Source organism: Geotrypetes seraphini, chromosome 4, assembly GCF_902459505.1.
Source record: "Geotrypetes seraphini chromosome 4, aGeoSer1.1, whole genome shotgun sequence".
NCBI lineage: Eukaryota > Metazoa > Chordata > Amphibia > Gymnophiona > Dermophiidae > Geotrypetes > Geotrypetes seraphini.
Genome location: NC_047087.1, coordinates 105,617,897 through 105,638,665, shown reverse-complemented (window position 1 = coordinate 105,638,665; position 20,769 = coordinate 105,617,897). Strand labels below are relative to the sequence as shown.

At 41.4% G+C, this 20,769-nt stretch overlaps 1 protein-coding gene across 6 annotated transcripts in view; it reads right to left on the bottom strand.

Annotated features, from left to right (window-relative positions):
- The window catches only part of STXBP5L (syntaxin binding protein 5 like), an 815,959-nt gene that overhangs the window by 556,316 nt on the left and 238,874 nt on the right, over positions 1 to 20,769 (bottom strand). For all 6 annotated transcript variants that reach the window (XR_004539193.1, XM_033941651.1, XM_033941652.1 and 3 more), the window contains one exon: positions 19,956 to 20,079. Coding sequence is in view for 5 of the 6 variants with exons in the window: in XM_033941651.1 (XP_033797542.1) it covers positions 19,956 to 20,079 (124 nt within the window). In the remaining variant the exon portion in view is untranslated. The remainder of the gene's footprint in view (positions 1 to 19,955; positions 20,080 to 20,769) is intronic.

Sequence of the window (20,769 nt, the reverse complement as noted above, 5' to 3'; positions counted from 1 at the left end):
TCCAGCCGCAAAAGCTGTTCGGAAAGGCGATCAAGGCCTGGCTGTAGCGCCAGCACTACAGCCTTTGTTATATCCTGTGGCGCCTCTGTGGCCAGGTGACTCATTGTGTTCGGGGAGCCAGCCGTCATCTTGTCCTCTGCAGGTTTGGGACATTCGGGATCTTTTTTTGTTGATCGGGAGGCCATCGGGTGCATCGGAGATGCTAGGTATTTTTTCATGCGCCAATCCGCCATTGTAATGATGCGGCCAGGGGCTCTATGTGCTCTGCAAAAGCGCAAAAAGTGTTGATTTCGGACTCAGGGCCTGGGAGCTCAGGCAGGAAACGTCTGTCCGGGCTACTGCATTATGTCTAGTTTTTGGTATGGACAGGTTTAAAAGTGTAAGAACTTAAGAAAGTTCGCGAACCGCCCACACTGTGAATGAGTGAGTGCCTTCCCGCCCAAAGTAGGCACGTGACTCCTCAGTTTGATAATCCAGCAAAGAAGCTAACCAGGTGAGGTGGGAGGGTTGTGAGACTATCTGACTGCTGTCCATAGATAACACCTTTTACGGTAAGTAACGACAAGCAGGCAGCATATTCTCACATGTGGGACTCCCTAGCTAAGTCAAATGGGATGGAGAGAGTGTTGGCCATTAAGAAAATTAATTTTGTATGACTGCTTGGCTGAAGTGACCATCCCGTCTGGAATAAGATTCCAGACAGCAATTTGATGTGAAGGTATGAAATGAGAACTAAGTAGCAGCTTTACAGACCTCATCAATTGGGGTAGGGTGGAGAAAAGCAACAAAAGCTGCCATAACTTGCATTTTAAGGGCTGTGACACAACTCTCTAGTTGCAGCCCAGACTGAGCATAACAGAAAGAGATACAAGTCGCCAACCAAGTGGAAATAGTGTGCTTGGATACAGGACATCCCAATTTGTTAGGATCAAAAGAGATATAAAGATTATGAGATGTCCAATGTGGCTGAGTTCTATGCAAGTAATAAGCCAAGGCACACTTGCAGTCCAGAATATGAAGAGCCACTTCTCCAGGATGAGAGTGGGGCTTGGGGAAAAATATTGGAAGCACAATCGATTGATTTAGATGAAATTCAGTGACGACTTTAGGAAGAAACTTTGGATGAGTGCGAAGTACAACCTTGTCATGATGAAACACTGTGAACGGTGGGTCCGCCACAAGGCGCTTGAAGCTCACTGACACTTCAAGCTGAAGGGAAATTAAAAAACTACTTTCCAGGTGAGGTATTTCAAATGAGCGGTGGACATTTGTTCAAAAGGAGGCTTCATCAAGATCCCAAACCACCAGTGGTGGCTTAAGAGGTGGTTTGACATGGTAAAGTCCTTTCATGAATCGAAACAGCAAGGAATGAGCAGTGTGAGGTTTCCCTTCAACAGGTCGGTGAAAAGCATTGATAGCACTGAGATGCACTCTAATCGAAGTGGACTTAAGACCAGAATTGGATATGTGAAGAAGGTAATCCAAGACTGAAGAAACGGATGTAGATTCTGTATTGTGCTGATGAAGAGAACACCAGGTGGAAGATTGTGTCTATTTCTGCTGATAGCACAGTTGTGTAGATGGTCTTTTGGAAGCTTCTAAAATAAGTCTGACAGGCTGAGAAAGTTGGAGATCAGCTGAGGTCAGCCCGAGAGGTACCAAGCTGTCAGGTGTAAAGATTGAAGATTGGGATACAGGGAAAACTTTGAAGCGGCACTGCTTCCTTAATATTGAGTTGAAGTAGAAGGGAGAACCAAGGTTGTCTGGGCCACCGCAGAGCTATAAGAATCATGGTGGCTAACTCATGTTTGAGCTTGACAAGCGTCTTGAGGATGAGAGGATTTGGGGAGAAAGCATAAAGAAACTAGTGTGTCCATTCCAGTAGAAATGCCCCCGTTCTGCTCCAGGCAGTACTCTAATCAGCTGGAAGTGGATGCAACTTGTTGTTGTGATGGGATGCAAACAGATTTACTTGCGGAGTTCCCCACTGAGCAAAGATGTGACAGAGAACTGTAGAGTTGAGCGTCCACTCGTGAGGCTAAATAATTCGACTGAGTCTTGTTTGCCAAATAATTCTGCTCTCCTTGCTTTTAGAACAATGTTTCCAGCAACTGCCCACTTCTAAATCTTTTGGGCCTCCTGACAAAGAAGAGAACCTGTTCCACCTTGCTTGTCACTTGTCACTTGATTGCCCGTGCGGACTAGAAGAACATGACCAGTTAGAACAATGGTCTCAAACTCAAACCCTTAGTGGGGCCACATTTTGGATTTGTAGGTACTTGGAGGGCCGCAGAAAAAATAGTTAATGTCTTATTAAAGAAATGACAACTTTGCATGAGGTAAAACTCTTTATAGTTTATAAATCTTTCCCCTGGTCTGGCATCTGTCTCCTTCCCTCCCCCAACTTTTTATTTCTTTCACCCTGCCCCTTCTTTCTTTCTCTCTCTATCCATGCCCCCATTCTTTCTATATGTCTGTCTGTCTTTCTTTCTCTCTCTCCGTGCCCCCTTTCTTTCTTTTTTTCTTTCTCCATGCCCTTTCTTTCTGTCTTTTTCTCTCCATGCCCCTTTCTGTCTGTGTTCTGTTTCCCTTCTTTCTTTCTGTCTCCCTGTCCCCCCTTTCTTTCTTTACTTCTCCCTGCCCTCCCCCAAGCCACCACCATCGGGGAACAGGCCACCACCACCGCAATCGGGGAACAGGCTGCCGCCACCACAATCGGGGAACAGACCAGCGCCGAGGTCTTAATTCTCCCTGCTTATCTTCCCCAGCGTGGGGCCAACCAATTCACGCCACCCAACATCAATTCTAACATCGGGGAGGAACTTCCGGGCCAGCCAGGCAGCGATTGGCTGGCCCGGAACTTCCTCCCCGACATTACAATTGATGTCAGGTGGCAAGAATTGGTCGGCTCCGAGCTGGGGAAGATAAGCAGGAAGAGTTAAGACCTCGGCGCTGGCCTGTTCCCTGATTGTGGCAGCGGCAGCCTGTTCTCCGATTGCGGCGGTGGCGGCCTGTTCCCCGATTGCGGCGGTGGCAGCCTGTTCCCCGATTGCGGTGGCTTGAGGGAGGGCAGTGGGAAGGGAAGCAGATCGGAGGACCCCTGCTTTAGGCGAGGACAGATTGCGGGCCGCAAAATAGTCCCGTGGGGGGCCGCATGCGGCCCGCGGCTTGCGTGTTTGAGACCACTGAGTTAGAAGATGCTGAAAAGCTCTGAGAGCATAGTAAATTGCTCTGAGTTCCAAATAATTGATGTGATACAGCTGTTCTCGAGGAGACCAATAGCCCTGAGTACGAAGCCCATCCAAATGAGCTCCCCAAACATACGTTGATGAGTCTGTGGTCAGAACTTTCTGATGAGGCGGAATGTGGAACAACAAATCTCTGGAAAGATTGGAAGAGTTCATCCACCACTGCAGAGACCGAAGTGACAATGTGACTGTAATGTGCTGCAAGAGAGGATTAAGAGCCTGAGACCATTGGGGCATCCTGAGATGAAGTCTTGCAAAGCGAGTAACATGGGACCATGGAAGCCATGTGACACAGAAGGATCATCATGTCTGGCTGAGATGGATTGAAGACAAGAAATCTGATGACAAAGTTGAAGCAACATGTCTTGACGTTGTTGAGGAAGAAATGCCTTGAGCTAAATGGTGTCGAGGAGAGCTCCTATAAATTGTAGCTTCTGAGAGGGCTGAAGTTGAGACTTGGGAAAATTGATTTCGAATCCCAACTGTTTAAGAAAGAGGATGGTCTGCTGAGACACTAAGGTCATACCCTGCGAAGAAGGATCCTTGATGAGCCAATCGTTCAGTATGGAAATACTTGGAGATCCTGAGAACGTAGGGCTGATGTCACTACAACCAGGCACTTGGTAAAACTCTGGGAGAGGATGCCAAACTGAAAGGGAGGACTTTGTATTGATAATGGTGGTGTGAGCCACTTGAAATCTGAGGTATCTCCTGGAGGCTGGATGCACTGGAATGTGAGTGTAGGCCTCTTTGAGCTCCAGAGAGCATAGCCAATCATTGCAATCTAATAGGGGACATAAAGTTGCCAGGGAGAGCATTCAAAACTTTTCCTTCACTAGAAACTTGTTGAGATCTCTGAGATCTAAAATAGGTCTGAGATCTAAAATAGGTCAGATCTAAAATAGGTCTTCTATGGAACAAGAAAATACCAGGAGCAAAACCCCCGGTTCCTTTGAGTAACATAGTAGATGTCAGCAGATAAAGACCCGAATGGTCCATCCAGTCTGCCCAACCTGATTCAATCTAAAAAAAAAATTTTTTTATTTTTCCTTAGCTATTTCTGGGCAAGAATCCAAAGCTCTGCCCTGTATTGCGCTTAGGTTCCAACTACTGAAGTCTCCATCAAAGCTCACTCCAGCCCATCTACACCATCCCAGCCATTTAAGCCCTCCCCACCCATCCTCAACCGAATGGCCATATACAGACACAGACCGTGCAAGTCTGCCCAGTACTGGCCTTAGTCCTTCACTATTTACTATTATTTTCCAATTCTAGATCCTCTGTGTTTATCCCACGCTTTTCTGAACTCTGTCACCATTTTCCTCTCCACTACCTCTCTCGGGAGCGCATTCCAGGCATCCACAACCCTCACTGTAAAGAAGAATGTCCTTACATTGCTCTTGAGTCTACCACCCCTCAGCCTCAAATTATGTCCTCTGGTTTTACCATTTTCCTTTCTCTGGAAAAGATTTTGTTCTACGTTAATACCTTTCAAGTATCTGAACATCTGAATCATATCTCCTCTGTCCCTCCTTTCCTCTAGGGCAGTGATCTCAAACTCAAACCCTTTGCAGGGCCACATTTTGGATTTGTAGGTACTTGAAGGGCCTCAGAAAAAAATAGTTAATGTCTTATTAAAGAAATGACAATTTTGCATGAGGTAAAACTCTTTATAGTTTATAAATCTTTCCTTTTTGGGGGCGTGGCATGCTGACAGCTAAGAAGGTCGTGTGATATTACAGCTCCTCCTCCATAGGCACCATTCTGAAGCTTATTAAGAGTAATTTGTAAAAAAAAAAAATTATTTAAAACGAGCACAATTCGTTACTAAGTATATAGGCATAGAATGGCTTCCGGGAAACAAAAAATGAGTCAGCTTTTGTGGCAGGGGGAAATCTGAAGCGGCTCAAACATGACCCGCCCACTCCATCTAAAATACCCCTGCCTAAAGAGACGTCAGATTTGATCAACTAATGGATAAACTTAATAATCTTACAACCTTACTTCAAAATAACACTGCTAAATTAGATAAGATACAAGACGAAGTGCATACTTTGTCCCAGCAACTACAAGTATGTGAAGGCAAAACGGACCTCTTAGAACACTGGGTAGCAAAGTTGAAAACCATTTGATTCCAGTTCAAACTATGCATAAATATATTATCCGTATTTCACAAGATGTGGAACATTTGGAAAACAGGAGTCGAAGGTGAAATGTCAGAATTTTGGGAATTCCTGAGGGGTTAGAAGGATCGAACCCTGTCACCTTTTTATAAGATTTCTTGCCTAAGATCTTGTCATTAACTTTTCAATACCAGTTTGAAATTGAATGAGCTCACAAGAGTTCCATCAAAACCTCATAGTGGAAGAAATAGCCCACGGCCTCTTATTTATAAAATACTTTGATTCCAGCAGGCATTGGACATTTTAAATAAGGTTAAATAGTTACAAAGGCTTGACTGGCAGGAACACAAAATATCTATCATACCAGATCTGGCGAAGGTAACTGCTACGAGTAGAGAATTTTTGTTGATGAGACCTCAATTAAAAGTGATGGGAGCTAGATATGGACTTTTCTATCCAGCGACAATGAAGATAACTCTGAACAACAAAACTTCCCACTTTCAGGATCCAGTATAACTTCAACAATTTATCAACAGTTTCCAAGACCCAATGTCTTAAGCTGACATTTGAAAATAATGTTTTTAATGTCTGTTGTGGATTCTTTGCTCGTTAAAGTGTTTACTTTTATTCAAGGGCAATTTCTTTTTCACTCCTGTATTTTAATTAGTCTTTAAGCCCGTTTCATTAACGGGTGCTAGAATAGATGTGCGTGTGTGTCTTTCTTTCTGTCTCTCTCTTTCCACGGCTGTCCACCACCACCCCTTCCCTGCTCCCCCTATCCATCAATACCGTCGAGCAGCACCCCTTCACTGCTCCCTGTCCAGCAGCAGCCATTCTCCCTTCGTTTTACCTTCCCCCTTCCCTTGCTTTTACCTCCTCCATGTCCAGCAGCACCCCTTCCCTGCTCCCCCGTCCAGTAGTATCCCTGCTCCTTTCCCTGTTCTCCCTGTCCAGCATCCACTAGCCCAGGCAGCCTAGGGGCTTTTGCTAGGTTGACCCACCTTGCATTATCGAAGTGAGCCGACCTAGCAAATGCCCCGCGGCTGCAAGATGAAACCGCGGCTGCTGCGTTTGCTGGTCCGGGGGTGAGAAGAGGCATCCCGGCAGCAGCAGCGCAGGAAGTCAGCAGGCATCGGAGATCAGGGCAGAAGGCAAGCATGTGCAGCATGGAAGCACACATCACAGCGGCATGGATCACGGCATCGTAAGTGCGCATCGCGCTTAGGGTTTTATTATAGAGGATATATATATATTCCTTTCAGATTTTGGAAAGTGCTTTGGCTGGAATTTACTTAAACCTTTTTGCTGCCAAATAGGAGCTGAGTTTGCAGCTTAAAGGCGGGACTATGGATGTATGTGTTATTGGATTGGGTGCTGATTGATTGCTGGTGAGGTGTCTGACGAGTCGGGTTGGAGACTGGATTTGAGAGGGAGATCTGAACAGTGCATTTGTGGAAAATTCCTTGCAGCAATTACCCTCCATTTTGGATTGTAACTGGGAATTCTTTTCTCTCAACGGTCCCTTTCAATTTAAAAGACAAATAATTCTGTGGCACAAGTTCCCGGAATGAAGGCATATCGGGTGTAAGTGGGTGGAGTCAGCACGGACGTCTAGAAATGCTGATTGGATAAATACATTGACAGCAGACTGAGATTCTGTTGACAAACTGGCAGAAAATGGCCTATATAGGAGGCAGTTTCTCAGCATCTGCGTCCTGCAGCAGAAACCTGGCTTGTTTTGAATGTGCCACGGGATTCTCCTCTTTGCTCTCACTTTGTTTGAAGTGTGGTGTAGCAAGGTGCAGATTCATGAGAGCTGTGGTTTTTATATCCGGGTTCAGGCTGCTGTGGCGGAGACTGTTTACTTGATAAGAGATCACTACATCCAGATGCAACAAAGAAAAACAACTCAGGGAAGTCACACCACTTACAATATTTTCAGCGTATGAATGGAAATGTGGAGCTCCTGTAATCTGCACTAGGAAGTCCATTCGTGGAGTATTCAGATACTTCAGGTTGTAGTATATTGTCATTGACCTGGCCTCTGCAAGACGATCCTTTGGTTATATAACATTGTCAGGCACCTCACTATGCAACAATGTGGACGGATTGTTGAAAGAGTTATGAAACCACACAGACAACAATATTGTTATTATGATGGTAGGAAACAAGAGTGATGTGTGGGAAAAGAATGCCCTGTATGTCCTTTGTCCAGATCTTGGTGAAAGGTGGGAAATGAAAGGCTACAGGAGTTAGAATCGCTGTGAATAGAGACTGTGAATCAATAATTTCCTGCCTTCATTTGTGGTATGATGTGGTAACTGTGTTGATGGATAAGAAGTTTGACTCTTAAATGGGTTTGAGGGGACTAATATTGCAACTGTGGTGATCATTTCTAATTAGAAAGGAGTGTTTTGTTAGGATTTGTATGAATGAATCTTCTATCGGCTTATATAAATTAGGTTGTAACTTTGGTTGAGGCATTTTCTATTTACATATACTAAAGGGTGGGAAGGGATTTACTTATATTATTTGGTTAAAAAAATAAGATAAAATGGAATAACGTGAATTATAGTTTCTTTAATCAGTTTTAATAAACTGTGCTTAGAGTGATGGAAAATTTTAATGAAATGGGGTGAGTAGTTGTTGGGATCTAGATATGATTTGTTATATAGACATCTATGAAATATTCATATTTTGAATTGTTGGGAAATTTTTGTTGGTTCATTAGGAAGGAATGAATGAATAAATAAATTTATAAATGAATGACTGACTTAGGTAATGAGTGTGTACTGATTTATTAAATTTTAAAGTATTAGATAAGAATTAATTCTGTGGATCAGATTGACTGTGCTTGGATTGCTTATGCTATGGTTTAGTCAAGTCATTTTTGAATAATATATGTTGATAAGCAATGAATTTTATAAAAGTATATAGGCTTTATTAACTAGTATATATGTTTATACATGAATGGATTGGTTCATATTATGAATTCTTGGGTGCTCTTAGATAGGAATTAATTATATAGTTAGAATGAATGTTTTGGGGAATATTAAAATGTAAACTGTATGCTTATTAATTGATATTTATAGGATTAATTTTGGTAAAAAACAGGGTGCATTGGGGAGGTGGGTAGTCTCCAGACCTAGAGGTGTGCTTACAAGCTGTCGTGTTATAAGTTGGGAGTGTGGGTGGGGGGCTGTTACGGGATGGGATCTGGATGTGTGGGGAGGTATTGTATATTTCTATGTTTACAGGAAAATCTAGAGCTGATCTAATAATTCATATTAATCATTTCAAATGGCGTTAAAAATATTTTCATTGAATGTCAATGGACTTAACCATCTTATTAACAGGAAAAAAAACACTCAACTTTTTAAAACAGCAGGAGGCGGACATTTATTTTATACAGGAAACTCACCTATCTGCTATTGAATCGAAAAAGTTGGGAGGGAGGTGGGTTAAACATTGTTTTTTCACTCCTGCAATGGGAAAGAAGGCCGGGGTGGCTATCTTAGTAAATAGAAAATGCTTAGCTGCATTTAGGGCTCCTTTTACTAAGGTGCGTTAGTGCCTTTACGTGCGGAATAGTGTGTGCTAAATTGCTGCATTGGGCTGGCGTTATTCTAGAAGCGTACCGCGTGGTGTAGCACACAGTAATTTTGTGCGTGTGCTAAAAATGCTAGTGCACCTTAGTAAAAGGAACCCTTAGTATAATTTCAGCAGATCCTGCCGGAAGATGGATTAAGGTACACATGAGCTCAGGAAAAGATATTCTGACGCTTTTTAATATTCATGCCCCTAATTCAAATCAGGCTGAATTTTTCAAAATTCTTCAACAGTTGCTTTTGCCACTGGCTTCTTCTAATTTAATAATACCTGGGGACTTTAATGCTGTTATGGATCCTTTGTTGGACAAGCAACCTAGTAAGCTAATCAAATCAATGGGCTTAGATAATTTAGTACAGTGCTGTGGTTTGAAAGATATATGGCGGATTCTTCACTTTAATGCTAGGGAATTTTCTTTCTGCTCCCATGTATATAAATCATTTTCATGAATAGATTACATTTTTGTTTCATAAGAACATAAGAACATAAGCATTGCCTCTGCCGGGTCAGACCAGGGGTCCATCGTGCCCGGCAGTCCGCTCCCGCGGCGGCCCCCCAGGTCCATGACCTGAAAGTGTTCCCTACCTAACCTAAAATATCCATACCCTATTCGCTCAATGTCCTGTAAGGTACCTCTATCTGTACCCTGTAATCCCCTTTGCTTCCAGGAAGTCATCCAGTCCCTTTTTGAACCCCAGAATTGTACTCTGTCTTATCACCTCTCCGGGAAGCGCGTTCCAGGTGTCCACCACCCTCTGAGTGAAGAAGAACTTCCTTGCATTCGTTATGAATCTGTCTCCTCTCAGTTTTTCTGAATGACCTCTTGTTTTAGTTGTCCCTGCTAGTCTAAAGAATCTGTCCCTCTCCACCTTCTCTATGCCTTTCATGATTTTATAAGTCTCTATCATGTCCCCTCTCAGTCTCCGCTTCTCCAGGGTAAAGAGCCCCAGCCTGTCTAACCGTTCGGCATATGAAAGGTTCTCCATACCCTTTATCATCCTCGTTGCCCTCCTCTGGTCCCTCTCGAGTATTAAACCTAACGTAATATAACCCTGTGGTATTAGCTATAAATACAAACAATAGGAGTAAAATACCACTCTATCAGACCCTACACCTCAGTATACTCACACTATTATTATCTATTTTTTATATTTTTTTATAGATTTTTGTACTTATCCAACTAAATAGCCTCAGAAATGGAGCCTACGCATAGCGACACAGTCATCAACTGAGGAAATCTGCGTAGTATACATGCTCCTGCTCCAATCATTGGCCTCTAAATCTACTGTTATCAAACATCTTATATGCTTGCTGGATTTACTACAATTTAATAGAGTAACCCCACACTCTAAAGTACTATAGGCTTAATGACATTAAATTGGGTACTCCATATCAAACTACTGTGTGTAAAGTCCAAATTTGAAAAACTCGACCAAGCAACTTATCTTGTTAGTTGAGTGTTCTTCATTGTCGAAGTTTAAGCAATAAAATTCTCAAAACATTCCGTTCACCAACGCGGCCAGCGTTTCGCGGGTATATTATACAACCGCTGCGTCAGGGCCATCGGAACATTCACACACACATCCTAATTCAACAGGCTTTAGCACAATTCCTCTTCACTGGGCAAGCCTGCATAATCCTTCTCCAAACCACAGGAGCGAGTTTCATTGGCAGACAGAATGTCCTCAGAAACTTCCCAATCTGGGGTTCCTACCCCTTCCTGTTGAAGAACTGGAAATTGCTGTAGTAGGCTGGCATTCTCAGCTGGCCACTCGAGTATTGCCATGTCCTTCTTGAGGTATGGCGACCAGTATTGGACGCAGTATTCCAGATGTGGGCGCACCATTGCTCGATACAGTGGTAGGATAACTTCCTTCGTTCTGGTAATGATACCTTTCTTGATCATGCCCAACATTCTGTTCGCTTTTTTTGAGGCCGCTGCACATTGTGCCACCGGCTTCATTGTGTTATCCACCAATACCCCCAGATCTTTTTCTTGGCTGCCTTCCCCGAGTACCCTCCCTCCCATCGCGTAGCTGTACATGGAGTTCCCCTTCCCTATGTGCAAGACCTTACATTTCTCCACATTGAAGCTCATCTGCCATTTTTTTGCCCACTCACTCAGTTTGTTCAGGTCGCTCTGCAGTTATTTGCATTCCTCAACAGTTTTGACCCTGCTGGAGAGTTTTGTGTCATCCGCGAACTTGATAACTTCGCACTTTGTCCCCGTTTCTAGATCATTAATAAATATATTGAACAGCAGTGGTCCCAGCACTGACCCTTGCGGAACACCACTTGTGACCCCTATCCAGTCAGATTAGTGCCCCTTTACTCCTACCCTTTGTTTCCTGTCCGCCAGCCAATTTTTGATCCATCTGTGCACGTCCCCTTCCACCCCGTGACTCCACAGTTTCTTCAGTAAGCGCTCATGGGGCACCTTGTCGAAGGCTTTTTGGAAATCTAGATATATAATGTCTACTGGGTCATCTTGGTCCAATTGCTTACTTATCCCCTCAAAGAAATGCAGTAGATTTGTCTGGCATGATCGGCCTTTACAGAAACCATGCTGGCTCGATCTCATCAGATTATTTTTTTCTATATGCTCATTGATACCTTCCCTGATCAGTGATTCGGCCATCTTCCCCGGAACAGAGGTTAAGCTCACCGGTCTGTAGTTTCCCGGGTCGCCTCTCGATCCTTTTTTGAAGATCGGTGTAACATTCGCTATCTTCCAGTCCTCCGGGATTACCCCTGTTCTCAAGGACAGGTTGCAAATATGCTGCAGTAGCTCTGCTGTTTCATCTCTGAGCTCTTTCAGTATTCTCGGGTGGATCCCATCTGGGCCCGGAGCTTTGTCCGTTCTTAATCTATCTATCTGCCTAAGAACGTCTTCGAGGCTTACCTCCATGCATGATAATTTCCCCTCTTGATCTCCCCTGAAGATTTTTTCCGGTTCTGGCACACTGGATGTGTCCTCTATTGTAAAGACCGACGAGAAGAACTTGTTTAGCCTACCAGCCACTTCTTTTTCCTCTTTCACCACTCCCTTCCGGTCACCCTCATCCAGGGGCCCCACCTCCTCCTTCGCTGGCTGTTTCCCTTTCACATATCGGAAAAATGGTTTGAAATTTCTTGCTTCCTTGGCCAGTCTCTCCTCATACTCTTTCTTGGCTTTCCTGACTATTCGGTGACATTCTTTTTGATGCTTCCTGTGCTCTCTCCAGTTTCCTTCAGTTTTATCTTTTTTCCACTTCCGAAATGATATTTTCTTGTCTCCTATCACCTTCTTTACTTCACTGGTTATCCATGCAGGGTCCCTCGTCTGATTCTTCTTGGAACCTTTCCTAATTCTTGGTATATATAGGTTTTGCGCCTTGTTTACTGTGTCCTTGAATAGGGACCAGGCTTGCTCCACAGTCCGAGTTTCCTTGGAGCTGTTTCTGAGCTATTTCAGATCCATTAATTCAGCAGGTTACAAAAGCCAACTTAGACCCAATTATTTTATCAGATCATGCTGGAGTTTGGATTGAATTTAAATTTGCTGAACAAGATTGTTTGGAGATTCAATAATACATTGCTTGAAAATTCAAACTTTCTTGAGGAATTTCAAATAAAAATGACTGAATATTTTCAACTCAATACCTCAGAGGAAATCTCTTTAGAAACATTGTGGGTCGCTTTCAAAGCTACAATGAGACGGCAAATCATTTCGTATTCGGCACACATTAGGAAACAATTTAAAATGGAATTTTATAATTTGGAACAAAGTATTAAGATTTTAGAGTCACAATTGGCCTCAAAATGAGAACAAACTACTTTACAGGCCCTCTTGAAAGCTAAATATAAATACAATGAGATTTCCTCACAATTAGCTAGGAAAGGTTTGTTTTCTCAACAGGCTCTGTATTATGGAAACTCGAATAAAGCGGGAAGATTATTGGCTAATTACCCCAAAGCAAAAAAAAAAAAAGAAAAGTAAAGATTGTGGCTATTAAAGATAAGAAGAGTGAAACTCATTCTCAAATTGGAAATATTCTAAAACAATTTTTGAACTATTATAAAGCTTTATATTCTTCTGAGCTTTATTCAAATAAAGAACTTGAGGGTTTTAAAGTTAATCAAGGGGCCAAAAATTCCCAAGCATATAAAAGTAAATCTTGAAGCGTCTATATCACTGAAAGAACTTCAAACAACATTGAAGCCCCTTAGAGTTGGATCCGCTCCAGGTGATGATGGGTTCATTGTAGAGTTTTACAAATCATTCCAAATTACATTATTACCTTGTCCTTTAAATTTATATCAGGCTCAACTAATTAAAGGTTGCATTTTAGGTACTATGGCAAAATCTTTAACTATTGTTTTACCGAAGCCAAATAAAGATCCCATGTTGGTTTCAAATTACAGGCCTATTTGATTAATGTAGATGGAAAACTTCTGGCTAAGTTATTGGCTTTACGCTTGGCCAAGGCTCTCCCTTTTATTATCGGTATGCAGCAAACAGGTTTCGTTGTTCAAAGACATTCATCAAACAACCCCAGACTGGCTTTTCATATGTTAAATTTAACAAAAGCCATGGAAGATCTGGTCTTCTCTGTATCTTTGAATGCAGAGAAGGCTTTTGATCGTGTGGAATGGACCTTTATGTATCAAGCAATGGATTGGTTTGGTATTGGTTCTGGATTTATACAAATGATTCAAACCTTGTATAGTTCCTCTTCTGCCAGATTATATATTAATAATACTTTTTCAAAAAATTTTCATCTGGAGAGGGGAGTTAGACAAGGGTGTCTATTATCTCCTTTGCTTTTTGATATTGTTTTGGAACCCTTACTATTGGCTATTCAACAGGCAAGAGAGATTCAGGGTAATCATTATGTAGGTTGGGAATATAAGGTCTCTGCTTATGCAGATGATATTTTGCTTCATTTGAAGAATCCTGAATCTACCATCCTGCATTTACTAGATTTGATTGACAGATTTGGAAAATTTTCTGGATATAAAATAAATTGGAGTAAATCGGAGGTTCTTCCTCTAAATGTAAACTGTCCAAAAGGATTATTTGACTTATTTCCTTTTCTTTGGAAAGAAGAAGGTATAAAATAATTAGGTATTTGGATTCAAAAAACACTGGAAGATACAATGAGAGTAAATCCTTATTGCTAAAGGTCTCAGAAATGTGTGAGCAATGGAACCCATTACATCTGTCTTGGTGAGGGAGAGTCCAAACGGTTAAAATGATGATTTTGTCTGTGGTTTGCTATCAAATGGGTATGTTGCCAGTTTATTTTCAGGGGTCTTTTTATAAGAAATTGAATAGTATTATCACCAAATTTATTTGGCTGGGTAAAACTGCTCAAATTGCTTTAGTATCTTTACAAAAACCAATTGTGGCGGGTGGGGTAAATTTCCCAAATTTTTATAGGTACCATCAGGCCTATGTACTGCGTCAGGGCATGTATTGGCTCCTTCCTGAGCTCATGGAACATCTCCCTGATTGGCTTTACTTAGAATGGCAACTCCTGTCTCCATTGAGATTATATCATATTTTAAGTATCAAGTTAGCTAGGATTTATAAGGACAACAGAATTTTATTCTCCACATGGCAAATATTATGGGTTCCTTTAACGAAGCTGTGTTAGCGGTTTAACGTGCGTAATAGTGCGCGCTAAACTGCCGGCCACACTAGATGCTAACACCAGCATTGAGCCGGCGTTAGTTCTAGCCACATAGTGCGGGTTTAGCGCGCGCTAAAAAGCTGGTGCGCTAAAACCGCTAACCTGGCTTCGTAAAAGGAGCCCTAAAATGTATTAATAACCAATACCTATTCTAATTCATCAATCCACATGTCAGTCCTTGTGGTTGAACTCCAAGATTCAAATTGGCGAGTCTAAGATCCTCTGGAAGCACTGGCTGCAGGTGGGCATACGCACACTGGATGATGTGTTATCAGATGGAATGGAAAGCTGCTTGTCTTTTCACGACTGCAACAAACATTTGGTATTGCAAAGTCTCAAATATATAAGTGGTTGCAGTTGAAGCAGGCCATTCAGAAAAGGTCCCCTGATTGGCGAAACTTGAAAGCTCAGTATAGCTTGCCGGGCTTGTGCTTCCAGACAGATTTGCTGGGGCATCAGGCAGCCAAGTGGTATAAATTAATATCTGAATTTTTGAATAAAAAAATAAAAACTAGTCTAAAAGACATTTGGAGCACTGAGACAAAGCAGCAAATTTCTGCTACTCAATGGCCACAGATTTGGACTTGGAGGATGAGAAGTACGGTGTCAGTGTCTATAAGACAAACATGGGTTTTTTTGTTTCATAGAAGTTTTTGGACCCCTGTTAAATTACAAAAATTAGATAGTTCTAAGTCAAATAGATGCTGGCACTGTCATCTTGATATAGGGACATTGGATCATCTGCTCTTCTTTTGTCCCTTGATACTTAAATTTTGTCGATCCATTTGGGGGTCAAATAAATAGAATATTGGAAGTTCCACTGGCATTGATGTACAACGTAGTGCTGTTTGGTACGTTATTGAGGGCCAAGAGTCCAATAACTCCATATAATAATAGACTACTTCTCATTATGACGGGAGTTGCCACACAGCTTATTTTGAAAAATTTGAAAACTTGGGATAGGTTAAATTACAGTTTTTGGTGGGAATCCTTGTGCCAAACTTATAAATTTGAACGTATGAGTGCAATACAATTGAGACATTATAAGAAATTCAAGGAGGTTTGGGACCCATTGACAAAATTTTGTAAAGAATGATTATTGGTTTTAGCCCTTTGATTATACACGTCCAGGATGGATGGGTGGGAAGGGAGAGGGGATATGCCTTTAATCATTATTTGATCACAATTTTGTTTGTTTGATCATTTGTATATATGAAAGGGTAGGTGGGGAGGGATATGTTTTTATTATATCATTATATCAGTTGATGGGATAAAGTGTTTTATTTGTACATTGTTTGATAATATGTTGCACTTGATGTTGGCTTTTAAAATGAATAAAGATATGGAAAAAAATAAATAAATCTATCCTTTTAGCTAAGTCTTAATAATAATATTGTAATTTATAGCTAAAGAGACATATGGTCAAGAAACTGTTTTAATTTACTTTTGTGATTATGATAAACATACTGAGGGCCTCAAAATAGTACCTGGCGGGCCGCATGTGGCCCTCAGGCCGTGAGTTTGAGATCACTGCTCTAGGGTATACATATTCACAGCTTCCATTCTCTCCTCATATGTCTTTTGGCACAAACCTCCTATCATTTTCGTTGCCCACCTCTGGACCACTTCAAGTCTTCTTATGTCCTTCACCAGATACGGTCGCCAAAACTGAACACAATACTCCAAGTGGGGCCTCACCAACGACCTGTACAGGGGCATCAACATCTTCTTTCTTCTACTGGTTACGCCTCTCTTTATATAGTCCAGTAGCTGGAACTCTCTCTTTTGCACTGAGGAGAAGAGAGTCTAGTTCTTGAAGAAGGGAGGTCTGCTGAGGATTGAAAGCAGACTTTCTTGAGGATGATCCAGAGGAATGGAGACAAAATGAAGAGAATACCCCTCCAGAATGACTTTTAGAACCCAGAGGTTAGATGTTATAAACTCCCAATGGTGACAAAAGAGTTGAAGTCGACCTACGATTGGCTGAGGCAGAGACTGGGACAAAAGAATATTGACTATGCTCTCTAGAAGCCCATCAAAAATACTGAAGTGGCTTTTGAGGTGCAGACATTTGAGATTTCTGAGGCGTTGTTGTTTTTGATTCTTCTCCTGCATTCTAGGAGGAGCAGACGGTTTAGGCTTGGTTTTAACTAAAGCATCCCAATGCTTCTCGTGATCAGTGAGCTTTTGAGTGGCATTTTCAATGCAGTCCCCAAAAAGCTCATCCCCTAAGCAGGGAATATTAGCCAGTCTGCCTTGCAGGTTGATGTCCATATCTGCAACTCTGAGCCAGGCTAAACATCTCATTGCTACTGACATTGACGAAGCTCTAGAACTCAATTCAAAAGCATCATAAACAGATTTAACCATGTACTTCCGTAACTGAGTAAGAGTGCAAACGAGATGCTGAAAATCCTTCAGGTGTTGAGAAGGAATATATCTCTCAAAACCAGGAAATTTCTTGATAACGTTTCATATAACAAGAAAAATAGAAATTGTAATTGAGAACTCTATTCGCCAACATAGTATTCTGGTAGAGGTGTCACCCAAATTTGTCCATAGTGCACCCCTCTCGTCACAGTGGCACTGAGGCATATACTTTAAATGTAGTAGACTTTTTCAAAGTTGACAACTACCAAGGTTTGGTGCTGAAGCTGCGGTTTGTCAAAACTTGAAGAGGTTATCGAGGTTATCTTATATAAAGAGTCAAATTTTCTGGAAGCTACAGCAATGGTTAGAGGAATTTCCCAATTCTTAAGAAGAGTTTCTTTAAGTATACCATGCAATAGTAATCAAAGAAGCTCTTTCAGAGGCTAATCATAGTCCAAAGTTTCTAGAAATTTAGCACTAAAGGCAGAATCAGCTTCATGCTTAATGGACATGTCCTTGCCTAGTTGACAAATAAATCTAGTGAAGGAAAGTCTCTCAGTAGGTGATTTAGCTCTGGGAGGAGACCTGTGTGTAGAGTATTCCAAGGAAGTATCGTACGCTTCAGTAGAAGAGTCAGGTAAAGGTACATCTGAATCAGATTTAAAATCAGAATTAAAAACTACACTGAGCGATGGAGAACGTCGAGACCGATGCTTGCATGAGAACCGGTACCGATCCGATGATGAGAAGGAATGCTTCGAAGCTATCTTGCACTTAGAAGCTCATGTAGGAAAATGATGTTTTCTCTTGGAAGAACACTTGCCAGATAGTGTGGAGGAAAAAAGGATGATCGATGATGCCTCAATGAACTAGAGCGATGCCTCAAAGGAGAACGAGATCGGTGAGATGATCGATGATGAGGCATGGAACTATGATGATGATGCACCAGAGAGGCAGTCGGTACCGCAAGACCTCATTGCTGTATGCTCAGGTCAGACTGGTACCGAGTGAGTCGATATCGGGGTCATGAGACGAAACATATCCCCAAATTCTAGACGGAAGAGCGCATCAAGCTTCTCCTGAAAAGAAAGTACCGGTACCTGTGGCTTAGCTGCCAGTACCATTGGTGCTGTGGCTTACCTCGGAGAGGGTGACCGTGATGAGGATGCACCATTTGATGCAGGAGAGGCAAGTTGCAATGGAGGCTTTTGCTTGATCAGCATCTAGGGACTCGATGCATCACTGATCTGAAATGCCGTTTGGGAAGCTGGTTGCTTTTTAGCTGGCTTACCAGAAAGAGCGATATCCTCCGATACCACTGACAACACCTTCGATGTCCATGGTTTGTCGATGTCCATGGTGGTACCGAATAACTTCTCTTGCTGAAGTTTGTGGTTCTTGATAGAGAAGACCAACGTACAAGAGTCGACACAGTGTTCTGGGCCAAGACACTGCAAACACCAAGAGTGGGGAGTCTGTAAATGAAATTGGCCGTTGATACCTGCCGCATTTTTTAAAACCGGTTAACAGACATGACATCAACGGGAAAACTGCTTCTGCAATAAAAAAAAATTTTTCCTCTTTTTTTTTTTAAGAAAAGGAAGAAAGTAAAAACTAAATAAAGACTAAATAACAAACCAACATGGGAGTGGGAAAGCAAAGGCAAAAAAGTTTGAACAACGTTCGGAAACACACTTCTTAGCTCTGCGAAAAACTAAGAACCGAGGAGCTGCACGCCTACATAGAGTGGGAATGCACTTACTCATGTGCGGTGCGGGCGGTTCGCGAACTTTCTTAAATTCTTAAAGTGGCAATACACTTTTAAACTGACATCACCCACAAGTGAGAATATGCTGCCTGCTTGTCCTAGGATAAAGACTAAGCTACATCATTTGATGCAGGCAAATAACTACTAGAGAACTCCAGGCCGCACCAGCCCTTGTACCAATGATGTCACTGGAATAGTTCAGTGTCTCTACTTAAATCTGTTGATGGGGGACTAAACCCATTTGTCTGGACTGGTCTAACAGAGACAGAAAGCAATACTCATTTTCATGCATTTTTAAGGATGACATTCTGGGGAATGGAGTTTGACAATTTGGATTTTATGTACCCATGTTTCACTTTATTAAGTATATATGCTAAAAGCCCTAGACATATAGGTATATTGTATATTCACTAAAGGTCTATTTTACAAGGGACAATATGTACTATAAACAACTACCTGAGGCCTCAATTTATACAGTCCTTTCTAAAAATACCCTCAAGTGGCGACAGCAGGGTATATGGAGAAAATGTCAAAGATGAAAAGAAATTGTCACATCGTAAAATACTAAATGATGACAGATGATCAAAATAGTTCATTCAATCTAGTCTTTACCTGCTGTCATTTGCTACTATATTGCTATGATAAAAACCACTTCTTCTTTCTGTCCCTTAAACTCTGCTCTAATTTTTCATTATAAAATAGCTTCAGTTATGCTTATATGTAATAATTTCTCACTTCTACCATCAAAAATTCAAATTGTTTTGTAATATTTATGCCAATAGTGAACAACTGTAGTCAATATGCCACAATTAAGCATGGTCTCGGGACATACATAGTGTATAATCGGATGCTATTGCATACATTTTATTTGTGAATCAGATTCATTTTCATATTTTGATTACCTTTTCATTCAGACCTGTTTGTTTTCCTCAACAACAGGCTACCTAGCTTTGATTGATGGAGTATAGATACTGCTTCAGTGGAGACAAAAGAATACACCTAAATAACTTGTGTATCCTGCAGTTCTCTATTAAGATTTGGGAAAGCACATGTGATGCTTAGGAGCCTGGCCAGTTAATAGCATGCTAGCAGAGATGATCAGAATTGATAAATATTTGAGAATATAATTTTACTTTTTTACAATTAGAAATACCATGCTTACCATGTGGAATTGTAACCTGGAATGGTCTGCTGGGGTTTTTCAAATTCCAGAGAGTCAAACTACCATCAGAGTGGCTGCACATGAAATGCCTCCCTTCATGGTGCCAAGAAACAGAATGAATAGCCTAAATAAAATAAGAGTGAAAATACTGAATCTAAACTTGAAAACAAATGTACAAACTCAGCTCCTATAACATCTTTTAAATATTTCTAAAGATTATCATGAAAAAAGCACTGAAAAAATTTTTTTTTTTTGGTTCAAAGATTTTATTGATTTTAATGTATAGCAAGAACAGAAATTGTTAACAGGGCATGAAAACAATAAGCTGTACAAAGCAAGAAATCTTAGAGTGTTGACAAACAATACAATACAACAGATTGAACCATGCCTATTCAGCAGGAGAGTGTCAGCACAACCTGCAGCCAACGATGTGCATAGTATTCAAAGCACCGAGAGACAACCGGCATCATACTCCATAGGTATGAGATAAGAGATGAGCCACAAAATAATATATATGTTCAAATATTGTTAAATATAGACCAGCACAGTAATTGAATGACATCAGCCCATATTACAATAAGAGTTGACCGGACTCCATATTTTAAGGTAAGAGCTCATGGACTTATGCTTCTCAGCAATAACACTTTCATACTTTACTGTAAGACAAAGCATATTCCACCAGGTAACATAGCTCACCTTAGATAAGTCTTTCCAACAATGTAAAATGTTTTTTAAGAGCCATGAACAGCAGTATGTTAAGCAATCTTGCATTGTGATCAGGCAGTGTTTTTAGTAAACCATGATGACCCAATAT